A 17,961-nucleotide genomic window follows, 5' to 3' on the forward strand; every position below is an offset into this window, starting at 1 on the left:
CCTGATGGTACTTAATCCTTTTGTACATTTTTATTTCTGCAGATAACCAGTGCTTCACTTTGGGACGGAGTTCACCGGAGCGGAGTACTGGCATCTCAAATGTTCTACTGCTTGAGCTCTAAAATATTAGCTCAAAAGTATTGTGGGATTCCTGCACCTAAACAGTACCGGCACCCAAAATGAGTACCAGAACCTATTTCAGTCCAAGTCAAGCATGGCACATTACAACAACAAAAAATCAAGTAAACCAAAGTGATGTATATTTTGGATGTTTTATTTGTTTTGCCAGTGTAAGCTCCATCTGACTGACATGAAGAACAAACAAAAACATTTTGTTGAAAGGCACATATTAGAAGATGGGTTTACTTGATATAGCAGGGTTAGAAGCTGTCCCACCCACTACTTAATGTCTGATTTATGCAGCGTTATCTTTTTAAAGACCAACCGGTTTCTAAGGCAGAAATGGCCAACGAGGATGATGAAGTGAAAAATAACTCCTTTAGGACCTGTTAAGATAACTAAATTAAAAAACAGACCTTGTGTGAATCTCAAAGGTATTTTCCTTGATTCGGTCTTTCTTTGCATCCTCAAAACATCAGATCTTCTCCAATGCTCTCCTTGCTTGCAATTTACATTTTCAGGAAAAGGTGAGGAAAGAGCTCGCAAGGAATCGAGAAAAATACTTTTGAGATCCTTCCCCAGACAAAAAAATGTGCAAAGTTGTTTTGTACAAAACCAGTTAATCCCCTATGTGGGCTTTCATGCTAAATCCACCATACGCCAGGTATGCTGATATGACTAACAACTCTTGATCAAATCAAATCTAGACTAACTTCAGCACCACTTAAAATCCTGAATCACCTTTTATTACATTTTCTTCTTACTTTCAACTTCATTTTAACCTCTGGTCATTAATACATAATCTCATTTAACAAAATCTCTGGTTTGTATGAAATACAATATCTTCATGAACTACAATGTGATCTGTTAGATAAGTGCTAAATACCAGTAGGGGAGAGTGGGGTAAGTTGAGCCTCCCTCGTCTCTAGGAAACCCCAAACAAAATGTATAATTTGACCAAATATTTAGGAAAATGTCATTTTGTGGAGTCTGTGAAGGAAGAAACCACATGTAAAAAGTGGTAAGCAAGTTAAGACCAAAAAAAACTGATTTTCAGCAAGTCAAATGAATTTGAGGTTTCATGATGCTTGAATCTAAACCAAAATGTTTGTCTTGGGGTAAGTGAATGTGTTTTCTTCCCAAGCATAATGCAAAGCATTATCACTGGGATATGTTCAAATGTACTAAGTGTTTGTTAGGCGTTAAGCTTGGGGTAAAATATGATTAAAAGACAAACAGTGATTATCATTGTGTTTGGAAATAAAGATAGACATGGTTTTAAAAAAGTAATGGTAATATTTCATTCAGTACAGAAATGTGTTGGTGGCTTAACCTGGGGATAAGTTGTGCCAAGAGACATCTTGTCCAAAAACATAGTGATGTTTTCAAAACTAATTTTGACATGAATTCTGATTATTTCAAGGGATGTGCAACATCCTGAAATATATGTAGATACCTTTTTGTTAGAAATAATATATTTCCCTTTACAGAGTGATGCTGAATGAAACATTTACTCCACTTACCCCACTCTCCCCTATACACCTATTTCAGTGAGTATTCAAACATTGATAATACAATAATAATGAATAAATTAAAAGTACAAAGAAATGTCCAACACGTTTAAAAAAATAAAATAAACTTCCTCTTAAAAAAGTGCCCAAACCCACAGTGGGAGGAGGTTGAGTATCAAGGAAAGTGTTTTACAAGTCTCGATTAAATGAAGACAAGTGTAAATAAAGTAAAAAGATGGCAAGTCCTCCCTTTAACGACATAAATGAAGGATGTTGCCTTTAAGAACACAAACAGTGAGGCTCATAGAGATAGACTCATCTTTGTATACTGCTCCATTATAGTGTCTGTGACAGCAGTGCTATTGAAGCTATCTCCATTTTAAAGTAGCTCATGTTCTTCAGTGACTGATTGCTCCCAACTCGTGGGAGTCCCCACCCAGTTAACCACGTTAAAATGATGGAAGCCCTCAATGGCACTGTCCATGCTAAAAACGGGTGATATCCATGCAGAGTCCTCTATCTCTATGGTAAGGCTTTATCAAAACTTGTGTCAAATGTGTTGTGCATCAGATGTACAACCTGAGTGTGTACTAAGCCTTTCCTTGGCATCCTGGATGTTTTAACAGGAGAGACTCTTTTCAAAAGCTTGAACTAAACTGTTCAAATGCAACAGTTGCAGTTTTCCCAGATAAATAGAAACTCACTGAAACGCACTCACAGGTGATCCAAAATGGCATTCTTTCTTTCTCACCTCCTTTTTCCCCTTCAGCCCTTGCTGGGACACCCCTGTCTCCACTCACAGACTTTTGCTGCGTTCAAAACAACTGGTAACTCAGAAATCTCTGACTTCCGACTTCAGTGCCTTCAAGACAACTTGGGGGAAAAAAAGAGCTTTGACCTTGTTTTTTTCCCATTTGTCTTGAAAGCACCATCTGTCACCATGCACACAATACAAGTTGTGTGTGTGCGCATGTTGAAGTTTATTGTCATGCATCTTGTCCTGGAGGCAGAATGGAGCAATAGGCCAGCTGCAAAGTCAAAATGGGCTTTTTGGTCTTAATTTAAGGTTAGGGTTACGTTCAAAATTAGATTTTTTTTAATGCTCGCTAGTGACCACTGCAGCGCTGCCTCTAGAACAAGATTCATGACAAAAAAATGCTATCCTGCAGTGTGTACAGGGCATTAGTTAGGGTTTTAGTAAGAAACACAGCAGACTGGACATAGTTGTTCTGTCTAACCACTCTATGGAATAGATTATTACGTCAACAAACATAACAAATAAAGAGGTTCATGAACCTGTGCACTCTGTGATAAGTTCTTTTTTAATTTGTTGAAATAAATATGGCGGGACTGAGAAGATTCAAATGTATTACCGTAGCAGAATATTCCTTTTCCTTTGTCGGTTAGTTTTCCATAAGAATCATGAATCTGATTCAAGAATTCAATCAGAATTGACAAGAGTGGAATTGACAACCACAGTGGAATAGCATGTTAAAACCTGAACAGCCAACCAGCTAGAGCCTAGTAACTCGGCCATCAACCCTGGTTAGAGGGCCTATTTCCTCCAGTCTCCATTGGAAACTATGGTTAGTGGATTGAGCTCATCGCCACTGCAACTAATCAGGATTTGTTAATGCTGCGAGTGTGTGATGTCACCAACTACAACACAGCCTTGTCAAGTCAAGTGTCAATATCATGTCACAAGATAACGCCACTGTCGTCATGGGCACTCCGATGACAGACTCTCTACACTTTGGTGTCTGCCTCTTCCCCCTTCAGGGGTTGTTTAAAGGTTGTGACGAGGCGCTTCTTTCTCTGCTCCTGGGGTTTCGGTTTCAGCTCTGTAGACCTAGAGGGCCGGTCCGGGGCGGAAGGGGGCACAGGGATTGGGCTCTTCTTCCTCGTGGCGGAGGTTGCGTGGCCACTGCGCCCGTTGAGGAGGCCCAGGGCCACGTCTTCAAAGTGGGACATGGGCATGCGCATTGCCTCGGCCATTTCATTACGAGTCACCGCCACAAACGAATTGTCATTGGCCAGGTCGCCAAGACCGCCAACCACTAAGACCTGACGGAGGACATGATACGTACATTGATATGATGTTTACTGTTACAAACAGGGTCTCAGGGAGGAACCTGGCACAGAGGAAAAACATGGATTTACATATGTAGTTTAAATAACTGATTAACAATCTGTCAATCAGTATCAACGTACCTCTTTGATCAGCTGGTCAGCGGCAGGTGCAGACACAGAGCCTCCTGTGGCCCCTTCAGCTTCCTCTGTAGCTTCCCCTTTAGCTTGGGAACAGCTGGGGAGAGACTGGATCTCACCGTATTTGAGGTCATAGGGGAACTGCAACAACAAAGACAACACTTACAGTTAGGACATTCATGGAACAACAGAATCATGACTCAGCTAAATTCAATCTGTTTTGCCTATGGCAGGGATGGGCAACTCCAGTCCTCAGGGTCCTGATTGGTGTTACACTTTTGCCCCAGCCACAGCTAACACGACTGACTCCAATATTTAGCTAATATGATCTTCAGTTTAGAATGCAGTTTAGTTTAATCAGCGGTGTTTGCTCGGGATGGAGAAAATGTGTCACACCACTCTAGCCCGCGAGGACTGGAGTTGCCCATCACTGGTCCATTTAGTGTTTAAATGGGTTTTATGGGGTCTTCAATCTGGTGTGTATTATGTTACCTGAGTGATGTCTGTTCTGATTGGTTTCTGACTGATCTCAGAGAAGTGTCTGCTATCTACAGGAGACAGACAGAAGAACACAGTTATTTATTGTAGGACACAAGAATGACTAAAGAGTATCCAACAGTATGTCAAATATCATGCAGGGTGATGATGATCAGCAGATAGTAGGATTGATTACGTGAATAGGGCCGGGATTCAATTCCTAGCGCAGCGCACTAGACACCCGACAATGTGGCTTTTCAGGGCATTTTTCGGGGAGATCACATTCAGAGGAAACACTGTGCATGTTAGCTCAAGTGGAGGTGACCTTTGACTGTCAGCCACGCTATAACACGGCCCTTACGCAGACTAAATCCCGGCCTAGGCTGATGTTGAACTGACCTGGAGAGCTGCGCTCTGTGTCCACTCTGGAATGGTGCCTGCTCACTTTCGGACTCTCCTCTCTCTCATAAGAAAACCTATAAACATAAAAAAATCTATATATAAATCAGGTAAGCCATGTATCTTATACATACCAGCAAGCAAAGTGTACCGTATCACCCAAATAGTGCTGAATTTGCAAAAGAAGATCATTGATTGATTGGATTCATACAGTGCTTTTCCAGGTTCTCAAAGTGCTTATTAATCTTGGGCCTCCATTCATTCGTTTCTGTGGCAGCAAATGCAGCTTTGGTGGTGCAACAGTACTCTACTCATAGATTGTTGTAGCTGTTGTGTTTGGTTGAGGTCAGTAACAGTACTCAATTAGCCTGGGGACGACATTACTTACGCGTTGTTGTTGCTGTTGTGTATGGTGGGGGTCAGGGGAAAGAACTCTGTATTGGGGAGGAAGACGGAGTCTGAGCGACTGAGGGGCAACTCAGCCTCCTCGGGGCGGTTCTCTGATAGCTGTAGGGGACGCTGGCTAGCCATGTGGGAGGGCGAGACACTGCTGGTCTCTGTGGAGAACGGGTCTGAATAGTCCCCGAACAGACCGCCCTGGCGCTGCACAACCAAACACAAACACTGTGGTTAAAACAACCCAGGCACATCTAAACTCAGCAAAAAAAGAAACGTCCTCTCACGTCCTCTCAAACTTAACATGTGTAAATATTTGTATGACCATAACAAGATTCAACAACTGAGACATAAACTGAACAATTTCCACAGACATGTGACTAACATAAATGTAATAACGTGTCCCTGAACAAAGGGGGGGTCAAAATCGTAGGTAACAGTCAGGACTATCTGGTGTGGCCACCAGCTGCATTAAGTACCGCAGTGCATCTCCTCCTCATGGACTGCACCAGATTTGCCTCTTCTTGCTGTGAGATGTTACCCCACTCTTCCACCAAGGTACTTGCAAGTTTCCGGACATTCCTGGGGGGAATGGCCCTAGCCCTCACCCTCCGATCCAACAAGTCCCAGACATGCTCAATGGGATTGAGATCCGAGCTCTTCGCTGGCCATGGCAGAACACTGACATTCCTTTCTTGCAGGAAATCATGCACAGAACGAGCAGTATGGCTGGTGGCATTGTCATGCTTGAGGGTCATGTCAGGATCAGCCTGCAGGAAGGGTACCACATGAGGGAGGAGGATGTCTTCCCTGTAACGCACAGTGTTGAGATTGCCTGCAATGACAACAAGCTCAGTCCGATGATGCTGTGACACACCTCCCCAGACCATGACGGACCCTCTACCTCCAAATCGATCCCGCTCCAGAGTACAGGCCTCGGTGTAACGCTCATTCCTTTGACGATAAACACGAATCCGACCATCACCCCTTGTGAGACAAAACCGCGACTCGTCAGTGAAGAGCACTTTTTTGCCAGTCCTGTCTGGTCCAGCGACCGTGGGTTTGTGCCCATAGGCGACGTTGTTGCAGGTGATGTCTGGTGAGGACCTGCCTTACAACAGGCCTACAAGCCCTCAGTCCAGCCTCTCTCAGCCTATTGCAGACAGTCTGGGCACTGATGTAGGGGTTGTGCGTTCCTGGTGTAACTCGGGCAGTTGTTGTTGCCATCCTGTACCTGTCCCGAAGGTGTGATGTTCGGATGTACCGATCCTGTGCATGTGTTGTTACACGTGGTCTGCCACTGCGAGGATGATCAGCTGTCCGTCCTGTCTCCCTGTAGCGCTGTCTTAAGTGTCTCCCAGTACTGACATTGCAATTTATTGCCCTGGCCACATCTGCAGTCCTCAAGCCTCCTTGCAGCATGCGAAAGGCACGTTCACGCAGATGAGCAGGGACCCTGGGCATCTTTCTTTTGGTGTTTTTCAGAGTCAGTAGAAAGACCTCTTTAGTGTTCTAAGTTTTAATAACTGTGACCTTAATTGCCTACCATCTGTAAGCTGTTAGTGTCTTAATGACCGTTCCACAGGTGCATGTTCATTAATTGTTTGTGGTTCATTGAACAAGAATGGGAAACAGTGTTTAAACCCTTTACAATGAAGATCTGTGAAATTATTTGGATTTTTACGAATTATCTTTGAAAGACAGGGTCCTGAATAAGGGACGTTTATATGTTTATCTTATCCTGCTCTGATTAAAGATAAAGACTGTGACAGGCTACATTAAATATATGTACAGTGCATTCAGAAAGTATTCAGACCCCTTTATTACGTAACAGCCTTATTCTAAAAAAAAATATCTCATCAATCTACACACTGTACTTCATAATGACAAAGCGAAAACTGTTTTTTTATATGCACATTTCTTAAAAATAAAAAACAGAAATATCTTATTCACATACAGTACCAGTCAAAAGTTTGGACACACATACTCATTCAAGGGTTTTTCTTTATTTTTTACTATTTTCCACATTGTAGAATAATAGTGAAGACATCTACACTATGAAATAACACATATGGAATCATGTAGTAACCAAAAAAGGTTTAAACAAATCAAAATCGATTTTAGATTTGAGATTCTTCAAAGTAACCACCCTTTGCCTTGACAGCTTTGCACACTCTTGGCATTCTCTCAACCAGCTTCATGAGGAATGCTTTTCCAACTGTCTTGAAGGAGTTCCCACATATGCTAAGCACTTGTTGGCTGCTTTTCCATCATTCTGCGGTCCAACTCATCCCAAACAATCTCAATTGGGTTGAGATCGGGTGATTGTGGAGGCCAGGTCATCTGATGCAGCAGTCCATCACTCTCCTTGGTTAAATAGCCCTTACGCAGCCTGGAGGTGTGTTTTGGGTCATTGTCCTGTTGAAAAACAAATGATAGTCGCACAAAGCGCAAACCAGATCGGATGGCACGTCGCTACAGAATGCTGTGGTAGCCATGCTGGTTAAGTGTGCCTTGAATTCTAAATAAATCACTGACAGTGCCACCAGCAAAGCACCCCCACACCATCACCGCTCCTCCTCCATGCTTCACGGTGGGAACCACACATGCAGAGATCATCCGTTAACATTCTCTGTGTCTCACAAAGACACAGCGGTTGGAACCAAAAACCAAAAAGGACAGATTTCCACCGGTCTGATGGTCATTGCTCATGTTCTTAGCCCAAGCAAGTCTCTTATTCTTATTGGTGTCCTTTAGTAGTGGTTTCTTTGCAGCAATTTGACCATGAAGACCTGATTCACGCAGTCCAAGCTAAAACCAAGCCATGAGGTCAAATTGTCCGTAGAGCTCCGAGACAGGATTGTGTCGGGGCACAGATCTGGGGAAGGGTACCAAAACAAATCTGCAGCATTGAAGGTCCCCAAGAACACAGTGGCCTCCATCATTCTTAAACGGAAGAAGTTTGGAACCACCAAGATTCTTCCTAGAGCTGGCCACCTGGCCAAATTGAGCATTTGGGGGAGAAGGGCCTTGGTCAGAGAGGTGACCAATAACCCAATGGTCACTCTGAGCTCTAGAGTTCCTCTGTGGTGATGGGATAACCTTCCAGAAGGACAACAATCTCTGCAGTACTGCAACATGTGGGCCTTTATGGTAGAGTGGTCAGACGAAAGCCACTCCTCAGTAAAATGCACATGACAGCCCGCTTGGAGTTTGAAAAAAAGGCACCTAAAGGACTCTCCGACCATGAGAAACAAGATTCTCTGTTCTGATGAAACCAAGATTGAACTCTTTGGCCTGAATGCCAAGCGTCACGTCTGGAGGAAACCTGGCACCAATTTTTCAGAGACTAGTCAGGATAGAGGGAAAGTACAGAGATCCTTGATGAAAACCTGCTCCAGAGCGCTCAGGACCTCAGACTGGGGTGAATGTTCACCTTCCAACAGGACAATGACCATAAGCACACAGCCAAGACAATACAGGAGTGGCTTCGGGACAAGTCTTTGAATGTCCTTGAGTGGCCCAGCCAGAGCCCGGACTTGAACCCGATCAAAAATCTCTGGAGACCAGAAAATAGCTGTGCAGCGATGCTCCCCATCCAAACGAACAGAGCTTGAGAGGATCTGCAGAGAAGAATGGGAGAAACTTCCCAAATACAGGTGTGCCAAGCTTGTAGCGTCATACCCAAGACGGCTCGAGGCTGTAATCACTGCCAAAGGTGCTTCAACAAACTACTGGTGTAAAGGGTCTGAATACTTATGTAAATGTGATATTTCCGTTTTTTTTTTGTAAAAATATCTAATAACCTGTTTTTGCTTTGTCATTATGGGTATTGTGTGTAGATTGATGGGGGAAAAAAACGATTGAATCCATTTTAGAATATGTCTGTAACGTAACAAAATGTGTAAAGAAATCAAGGGATTTGAATACTTTCCGAATGCACTGTATATATATATACACAATATGGTATGATATTGTTTTTAACGTCCTTTTTGTTTATGGTGTGTTGGAACCATATTTACTTCCCCAGATGGGATCATAAAGTTTGCTAAACTAAAAGAAAGTGCTCCGTCGGTGTCTCACCCTGTAGATGCCTTCCTCCAGAGACTCCTCCATGGCTCTCTCCATCTCCTCCTCATTCAGCAGGTCTCCTGAGATGGCCCTGTGGAGCTGTGGAGCTGCCTCCTCCTCTATACTCCTCAGACCAGCCTAGGGAGGAAATGGGAGAGGGATAAAACAGAGGAGGAAGATGAGAAAAGAGAGGGCAGAGAAAAGAGAGGGTGAGAACAATAAGGATGAATTTCAGATGACCAAAGTGAGGAGAGAAACAAACATGGAGGGTAAAAGAGAGGTAGAGATTACAGTAGAGTTTGAGATGTTCGACACAAGCAGAGGATGATTTGAGGATGATTTTGAAGCCTAAAGATGGTGTGCAGAAAGGTGTACATCCAAACGAGCGTTGATTGGTGTCAATTGGAATTGAATTCACTCATTTCAGGGAGTGATTTGAATTCTAAATAGAAAAATGCTTTAAATAAATAGTTTCTCTTTTTCAGATTATTGAGAAGTCATTAGAAATAGATGCACTTTTTTCAGTTGAATTCCTGAATTGACAGACTTCAATTCCAATTGACCACAAACCTGCTATACAACAATGTGAGGGACTCACCTGCATCTCTGGAGCACTCCCATTAGCACTCTTCTTGGTGGGCCGGTAGCCATAGTACTCCTCTTGACGCTTCATAAACTTACGGAAATGATCCTGGATCAGGAAGGTGGCGTAGAACTTTCCCACCGTCACCTCGTCATCTAGGACAGATCCCAATAAAACAAAGTGTCAAAACCCAAACAGAGCTAACTGGAGGCAATTGTCTATGTTGTGGTGGACGGAAATCTGTCACAACACCACTGGAAAACACAATCCGGCTCGAAGGACCAAGATGAAAAGTCACGTAGGAAAGATGTTTGAAAGAGTCAACAGATCAGATCAACTTTGCTGACAAGGGTTCATCTTAGCATGCTGCTACATTCTAGGGGCTTTTGTACATGACCTTTCAGTTAGGTAGAGTTCATGTAGGGGTCACAGTGAAATGCTCACCTCCGATTGGTGGGATGACCTGGTCCAGCAGTTTCATACTGGTGCGTTTCCAGATCTTCTTTATAATGGCTCTCAACTCTTCATTAGCCTGCTCAAAGTTACCTAGTCAACATAAGACAGGAAAAACAAAGTATTACATAAAAACACAAACATAAACATGGAATATTATTTATGGTGTCAGACGGGCGCAGTGCTAGAGACAAGACACCTTCGACACCTTCAGTCTTTATCTTGAGGGCAGTCCTGACCAGGGCAAAAAGGGTGGCATTGAAGGTGACTGTGCCATCGCTGTTCAGGGGCATGTTCATGGATATTAAACGCTGTTGTCAGGGAGAAGAGGGGAACAAGAGAGAGTGGACACCAGTGAGAAGATGTACTGTACACATTATCAGGCACCAAACCACATCCGTGGTACATGGCAATGGTACCCATTTAAATGGCAATCCATTTCATCCAAATAACATGACTTACCTTGCAGGCTGAGCGATGCGGACAGAATTTCCCAAAGCCTAGCGGAGGCTGGATCCTTCGCAGTAGTGTTACCACGTCCAGATGTTTTATACGCCCCCTGCAGGACAAGAGGACAGAATACACTTAGGCACATTGATTTAGAGAGAGGAGCTATATATTAGCTCTGGGTACCAAGACTTAGAGCATCAACTACATACAGATGTCATGTGAAACTCCTACCAACATTAACTTATTGTGGATTGAAAGGGAATGCCATGGGGCATTGTCCCTGCATTCTTGACAGAGGACTAGTCTCTTTAGTGACATAAATAGCTGACCAGTGCACGCAAAACTTGGATCTGGGTTCAGAGATGACTCACGTGGCATCCGGGTCGTACTCGGCCCAGATCTTCTTGAACTCATCCAGATGGTGAGGACCCAGGATGGACCAATCACGTGTCAGGTAGTCAAAGTTGTCCATGATCACAGCCACGAATAAGTTGATGATCTGAGATGGGAGAGAAAGATAACTTAAGACAACAACAATACTTCCTGGAAGAGAAGAGAGGAGAGGATAAAGGACTACTGACCAGGAAGGCACACAGCATATAGAAGGACATAAAGTAGAAGACAGCGAAGCTGGCTCCACAGGTGTACTCCTCCCCAGGTAGGAAGTCAGACTTGGGGTCACACTTCTTGCCGTACATACTGGCCACCATCACTTCCTGCCACGCCTCCCCTGTCGCACAACTGTTGGGAGAATACAGAGGGCATCAGATTCAGTTAGGACAATAGGACAATACAGCTTCCCGTACATACTAGCCAGCATCTCTTCCTGCCACGCCTCTCCTGTAGTACAACTGGTGGGAGAATACAGAGGGCATCGGATTCAGTTAGGACAATAGGACAATACAGCTTCCCGTACATACTAGCCAGCATCTCTTCCTGCCACGCCTCTCCTGTAGTACAACTGGTGGGAGAATACAGAGGGCATCGGATTCAGTTAGGACAATAGGACAATACAGCTTCCCGTACATACTAGCCAGCATCTCTTCCTGCCACGCCTCTCCTGTAGTACAACTGGTGGGAGAATACAGAGGGCATCAGATTCAGTTAGGACAATAGGACAATACAGCTTCCCGTACATACTAGCCAGCATCTCTTCCTGCCACGCCTCTCCTGTAGTACAACTGGTGGGAGAATACAGAGGGCATCGGATTCAGTTAGGACAATAGGACAATACAGCTTCCCGTACATACTAGCCAGCATCTCTTCCTGCCACGCCTCTCCTGTAGTACAACTGGTGGGAGAATACAGAGGGCATCAGATTCAGTTAGGACAATAGGACAATACAGCTTCCCGTACATACTAGCCAGCATCTCTTCCTGCCACGCCTCTCCTGTAGTACAACTGGTGGGAGAATACAGAGGGCATCGGATTCAGTTAGGACAATAGGACAATACAGCTTCCCGTACATACTAGCCAGCATCTCTTCCTGCCACGCCTCTCCTGTAGTACAACTGGTGGGAGAATACAGAGGGCATCAGATTCAGTTAGGACAATAGGACAATACAGCTTCCCGTACATACTAGCCAGCATCTCTTCCTGCCACGCCTCTCCTGTAGTACAACTGGTGGGAGAATACAGAGGGCATCGGATTCAGTTAGGACAATAGGACAATACAGCTTCCCGTACATACTAGCCAGCATCTCTACCTGCCACGCCTCTCCTGTAACACAACTAGTGTATTCAATAGGCCAAATCACTACATCACAGATGGTGTTTTTACCAAGTATATTTCTATCTGAAAGTTCTGTTGCACCCTCCCATAGACACACAGGCACCTCAGTGGTGGATATACAGTACGTGTGAACTCTGACCTTACCTCTGACTGACTTGTTAAATAAGGTTAAATAAAAAATATAAAAAATCCACTCTCTAAATCTGACTGACTGACTCACCGGAATAGCAGCAGGACAGCTTGGGGGAATGTCTGGAAGTTGTTGTTGCGGTTGATCTGTGTGCCATCCACTAAGGCTATCTTTCCAAACACCTGAAAGGGAAGACTCAAGGGTAAGTGGACCCATAGTGTGTATGTACTTAAAAATATTCAGTTCACTCTTAAAAGTTGACCTGCATCCCGATGACTGCGTAGATGAAGAAGAGCATGACGATCAGAAGAGCCACGTAGGGTAGAGCCTGCAGAACAAACACACATTGAGTCATGCCAACCAGTGATATCCGGTGATATTTACTTAAACTACCATCAGTTCCATACATGGTTGCTGCAACCCAGTAGGAATTGGCTCCAGAACCACCAGTTGGACCCGACCTTCCATTTGGGTCTCGTGTTTCCCTACTCCAAGTTTTGCTCATCACTCTGCTGTTTACGAAGAAATGTGAGGAAGCCTGTAAATTGAGGTTAGGGAAACACTGACTGGTACTGACCTGGAAGGACTTGATGAAGGTCCACAGCAGGTTACGGATGCCCTCTGACCTGTTTAGTAGTTTAACCAAACGCATCACACGGAACAGACGGAAGAATGTGATGGACACTCTGGCATTCTCAGAATCCTTTAGGTGAATAAAAACACATTGGTTTTATTGTCATTCATTCATATCAATGGTATAATTACAGAGTAACTTTGTCAGACTAATACATTTGTAATTGAAAACGATACTACAACAACAAAAATACTGTCTTACCGCAATGGCCTGCATAGGGTTTGTCTGCTGAAATACAATCAGAGATCGATCATATTAGCCGCAGACGTTATTGTTGCGTTAGTGGATAATTCTATGAATTAGTACATGTTTATAGATTTAGCATGAATGTGTGTTCATCTCTACAAAACTTCAGGAGGGGGGGGAAGTTATGATACACAGTTATTAATAGATACATTCAGCATGCCAAATACAAAATAAACTTCCAAGGCCTACTATAAATGTAGACACAAACATTAGTACTTAATGTGTTGATGACATTAAGTCAGTTAGTTAGCGTTAGACACGCTCAGAGAAGAGCCATACAGTTACAAACCATGTCAAGAGAATACTGACCAAATCCTTGATGCAATTCTATGGTAAGCAATGTCTAACCCAATGTCTAATTAGCTCCTAGTGCAACAAGATGCCCCATAGGCTGGATCCGCTATCTCTCTGTAAGGGCGCATCCAGCTAGGGCCTCACGGGCACAGTAACAGACAACTAGAGTAGTGCTCACAGTGCTCAGCACACAGCAAGATGCCCCAAAGGCTGGATCCGCTATCTCTCTGTAAGGGCGCATCCAGCTAGGGCCTCACGGGCACACAGTAACAGACAACTAGAGTAGTGCTCACAGTGCTCAGCACACAGCAAGATGCCCCAAAGGCTGGATCCGCTATCTCTCTGTAAGGGCGCATCCAGCTAGGGCCTCACGGGCACAGTAACAGACAACTAGAGTAGTGCTCACAGTGCTCAGCACACAGCAAGATGCCCTATAGGCTGGGTCCACTATCTCTCTGTAAGGGCGCATCCAGCTAGGGCCTCACGGGCACAGTAACAGACAACTAGAGTAGTGCTCACAGTGCTCAGCACACAGCAAGATGCCCCATAGGCTGGATCCGCTATCTCTCTGTAAGGGCGCATCCAGCTAGGGCCTCACGGGCACAGTAACAGACAACTAGAGTAGTGCTCACAGTGCTCAGCACACAGCAAGATGCCCCATAGGCTGGGTCCACTATCTCTCTGTAAGGGCGCATCCAGCTAGGGCCTCACGGGCACAGTAACAGACAACTAGAGTAGTGCTCACGGTGCTCAGCAAGATGCCCCATAGGCTGGATCCGCTATCTCTCTGTAAGGGCGCATCCAGCTAGGGCCTCACGGGCACAGTAACAGACAACTAAAGTAGTGCTCACAGTGCTCAGCACACAGCAAGATGCCCCATAGGCTGGATCCGCTATCTCTCTGTAAGGGCGCATCCAGCTAGGGCCTCACGGGCACAGTAACAGACAACTAGAGTAGTGCTCACAGTGCTCAGCACACAGCAAGATGCCCCATAGGCTGGATCCGCTATCTCTCTGTAAGGGCGCATCCAGCTAGGGCCTCACGGGCACAGTAACAGACAACTAGAGTAGTGCTCACAGTGCTCAGCACACAGCAAGATGCCCCATAGGCTGGGTCCGCTATCTCTCTGTAAGGGCGCATCCAGCTAGGGCCTCACGGGCACAGTAACAGACAACTAGAGTAGTGCTCACAGTGCTCAGCACACAGCAAGATGCCCCATAGGCTGGGTCCACTATCTCTCTGTAAGGGCGCATCCAGCTAGGGCCTCACGGGCACAGTAACAGACAACTAGAGTAGTGCTCACAGTGCTCAGCACACAGCAAGATGCCCCATAGGCTGGATCCGCTATCTCTCTGTAAGGGCGCATCCAGCTAGGGCCTCACGGGCACAGTAACAGACAACTAGAGTAGTGCTCACAGTGCTCAGCACACAGCAAGAAGGCCCATGCAGATACAGATGCAGTGTAAAGTGATATTTACAGCACAGCCATGGAGACAGTACAGTCCTCCACTAGAGGCCAAGGCAGCCTGGAGAGAGGGGGAGAGAGAGAGAGGGAGGAGAAGAGGAGGAAGGGGGGGGTGGTGGGTTAGACAGGTGGATGGAGGTGAGGGAACACTGGAGATGTTTATGGGTGACGGTTCAGAGGGGTGAAAACACAGGAGTGCGTGTTGGCTGAAGACAGAAACAAACGAAACCTGGTGCTTCACCGAGTGAAAGGAGAGGGGGAAATAAAGACATGAAAACAAGGTGAAGTTCAAAAATGCTGTAGTATTTCCTGTCATAGCCTCACTTCACTGAACTCAACTGGACGAGATGATACCGACGATAGAATATTAGTCCTTGGCGCAATATTAAATCAACATGTAACATAGACATTCCAATGGAAGGGAGTGGAGATCATGTGGGGCGTGGAGGGGCGTGTGTCTGACAGTGGTACTAACCAGGTCCTGCTGTGAACTAGTGCTGCTTCCCACAGCCTGCTGCTGTGAAGCCAGGAGTTTGTGTTTCTGGGTCACAGTTATGAATACGTTAAATAAACACAATCACATTGCACGGGAGCGTCTTATAAAAGATCACACCAGGTTCACGTTCAGTTGGGAGAAAACATTCGGAAACATTTATTGTTGCAAGATGTTCTGCTACTGAACACGGCCAGTATCTACTACCACCGTACGACTTGCATAGGTGTACAAACGTAGCTGCCGCTGTTCTGTGTACTCACGTCGACCTCGCTCAGGATGACATCGACAACACTGCCGATGACGATGAGGAAGTCAAACACGTTCCACGGGTCTCCAAAGTAGCCCTGGGATACACAGATTACACAGGGGCATGGAGAAAAGACGATTCTGGAAAACGAAGAACCTCCAGCATACTTAAAAAGACCGACTAAACATTCTACAGTAAACATTCCTTCCAGCCCAGAGCCTGGGCCTGCGCCTAACCCTACCTTAGCTTTGAAGGCAATGAGTTTTAGTATCATCTCCACCGTGAAGAGGACAGTGAAGATCATGTTCAGAGTGTCAGACAGCTTGGTCACATGGGCTGACTGGTTACAGTGCTGCATGGTGGAAATACACAACAAACCCATTGAGGAAATAGCATAACAGCATTTTGACTATTTAATACCTCCAAAATATCTGCCATGAGGAACAAAGAGACAAAACACCAATTAGTGCTACAAAGATCAGAATTGGGCTGCCTGTGTAAACGCAGCCAGATGCGTTGAGCACGAACAGAATAGAATGGATGTGTTCTAGATTTACCTGCATGCCGAGACACAGCGTGTTGAGCATGATGAGGAAGAACATGGCGTACTCAAAGTAGCAGGAGGTGACTATGTACCACATGTTGTACTGATAGTGGTTCTTAGGGATATAACACCGCAGAGGCTTGGCCTTCAGAGCATACTGCACACACTGACGCTGAGGAGAGAGAAGTGAAGTCAAGGCAGTATCTGTTAAATAGTAACAGGCCAAATGACGTAAACTTGGATTTTTGCGTAAATCTTGCATTGAGCAGCGCATGGAATATTTACATGGACATTTCTGTCAAGCACATCTCAAAGAGAGTACTTGCAGATAAGAATACTCTGTGACTCCGTCAGGCTGTCGATCACAAAGAGTTAAGAACACATCGATATGCTTCGCCAGCTTACCTGGTTCTTGTCGAGCTCACAGTTCTTATACTCAGACTCTCCCTGCTCCTGGAAGGTGACGATGACGAAGCCGATGAAGATGTTCATCATGAAGAAGGCGATGAGGATGAGGTAGACGATGAAAAAGATGGAGATATCCACACGGTTGTTGTAGACTGGGCCCATATCCTCCCTGTCTGAGTCTATGGCTTTATACAACAGCCTGGCAGAGGGGAGGGAGGGAGGGAGAGAGGGAGTGAAGGAAGGAAGGAGTAAAGGAAGGAAGGAAGGAAGGAAGGAAGGAAGGAAGGAAGGAAGGAAGGAAGGAAGGAAGGAAGGAAGGAAGGAAGGAAGGAAGGAAGGAAGGAAGGAAGGAAAAAGAGGGAGCAATAAAAGGAGAGAGAGAGAAAAGAGTAAAAAAGACTTTCCTTGTTAGAAGAACATGAAAGAGGGATTCATATAATAATGGCTATATGTCTTGCAGTACCTAGTCTGGAATCCAAACTGAATATTGCTCAGTGTCACTACTGTTTCACTTCACTGATCTAGCCTGGAACCATTCAATACAATGAAGACATGTCCAGTTCCAGGCTGAATCAGCACAGTGAAACAACAGTGAAATGGTGACACTCGAACGAGAGTTGTGGTCAATTCCATTTAAACTCTACATTCTAAATGTTCTTCACAGAAAACCATCGTGGAGAATTGGAATTTCCGTTTCAGTTCCTGAATAGGAGTTGAAATGGAATTGAGCCCCAACCCTGATTCAGCCAGTTCGCCTTCCAGGCTGGTTAACTCACTGTGGCCACCCTTCGAACGTGGACACGGTAAACAGAGCCAGCATGCCGTTGAGGACGTTGTCAAAGTTAAAGTCACTGTTGATCCACTCCCTGTGGGCCAACACCATCTCCTGAAGACTGTTCTCCTGGTGCTTCAGGAACACACCCCTGGGGGGAGAGATGTAGTATTCGATCATCAGTGCTATGTCAATGAAGTTGGATTGAATTGAGAGAGAAAGGGAGGGCGGACAAGGAAGGGAAGGAAGCGAGAAAGAGGGAGAGGAGGATGGCAGGAGAGGATGGGATTGGAGAAAAGGGAGGAATTCATAATAATGCCCAATG

At 45.1% G+C, this 17,961-nt stretch overlaps 1 protein-coding gene across 5 annotated transcripts in view; it reads right to left on the reverse strand.

The window, feature by feature from the left end:
• Positions 1 to 258: 258 nt before the first annotated feature.
• LOC112221688 (dihydropyridine-sensitive L-type skeletal muscle calcium channel subunit alpha-1-like) overlaps positions 259 to 17,961 on the reverse strand; it is a 45,466-nt gene continuing 27,763 nt past the window's right edge. The window contains exons 24-45 of one of the 5 annotated variants that reach the window (XM_042303643.1): positions 17,641 to 17,787; positions 16,862 to 17,063; positions 16,470 to 16,628; positions 16,154 to 16,264; positions 15,926 to 16,009; positions 15,645 to 15,710; positions 13,366 to 13,392; positions 13,108 to 13,233; positions 12,793 to 12,858; positions 12,621 to 12,712; positions 11,250 to 11,409; positions 11,040 to 11,167; positions 10,681 to 10,777; positions 10,427 to 10,529; positions 10,210 to 10,311; positions 9,781 to 9,920; positions 9,195 to 9,320; positions 5,104 to 5,318; positions 4,716 to 4,792; positions 4,332 to 4,387; positions 3,843 to 3,980; positions 259 to 3,695 (exon numbers count right to left, since the gene is read on the reverse strand). In XM_042303643.1, coding sequence (XP_042159577.1) covers positions 3,378 to 3,695; positions 3,843 to 3,980; positions 4,332 to 4,387; positions 4,716 to 4,792; positions 5,104 to 5,318; positions 9,195 to 9,320; positions 9,781 to 9,920; positions 10,210 to 10,311; positions 10,427 to 10,529; positions 10,681 to 10,777; positions 11,040 to 11,167; positions 11,250 to 11,409; positions 12,621 to 12,712; positions 12,793 to 12,858; positions 13,108 to 13,233; positions 13,366 to 13,392; positions 15,645 to 15,710; positions 15,926 to 16,009; positions 16,154 to 16,264; positions 16,470 to 16,628; positions 16,862 to 17,063; positions 17,641 to 17,787 — 2,740 coding nt within the window. In that variant the 3' untranslated portion in view covers positions 259 to 3,377. Of the gene's footprint in view, positions 3,696 to 3,842; positions 3,981 to 4,331; positions 4,388 to 4,715; positions 4,793 to 5,103; positions 5,319 to 9,194; positions 9,321 to 9,780; positions 9,921 to 10,209; positions 10,312 to 10,417; positions 10,530 to 10,680; positions 10,778 to 11,039; positions 11,168 to 11,249; positions 11,410 to 12,620; positions 12,713 to 12,792; positions 12,859 to 13,107; positions 13,234 to 13,365; positions 13,393 to 15,182; positions 15,231 to 15,644; positions 15,711 to 15,925; positions 16,010 to 16,153; positions 16,265 to 16,469; positions 16,629 to 16,861; positions 17,064 to 17,640; positions 17,788 to 17,961 lie in introns of all 5 variants that reach the window. The other 4 variants (XM_042303645.1, XM_042303642.1, XM_042303644.1 and 1 more) reach the window with 4 other exon arrangements.

The sequence above is a fragment of the Oncorhynchus tshawytscha genome, linkage group LG22 (genome assembly GCF_018296145.1).
Source record: "Oncorhynchus tshawytscha isolate Ot180627B linkage group LG22, Otsh_v2.0, whole genome shotgun sequence".
In the NCBI taxonomy this organism is placed as follows: domain Eukaryota; kingdom Metazoa; phylum Chordata; class Actinopteri; order Salmoniformes; family Salmonidae; genus Oncorhynchus; species Oncorhynchus tshawytscha.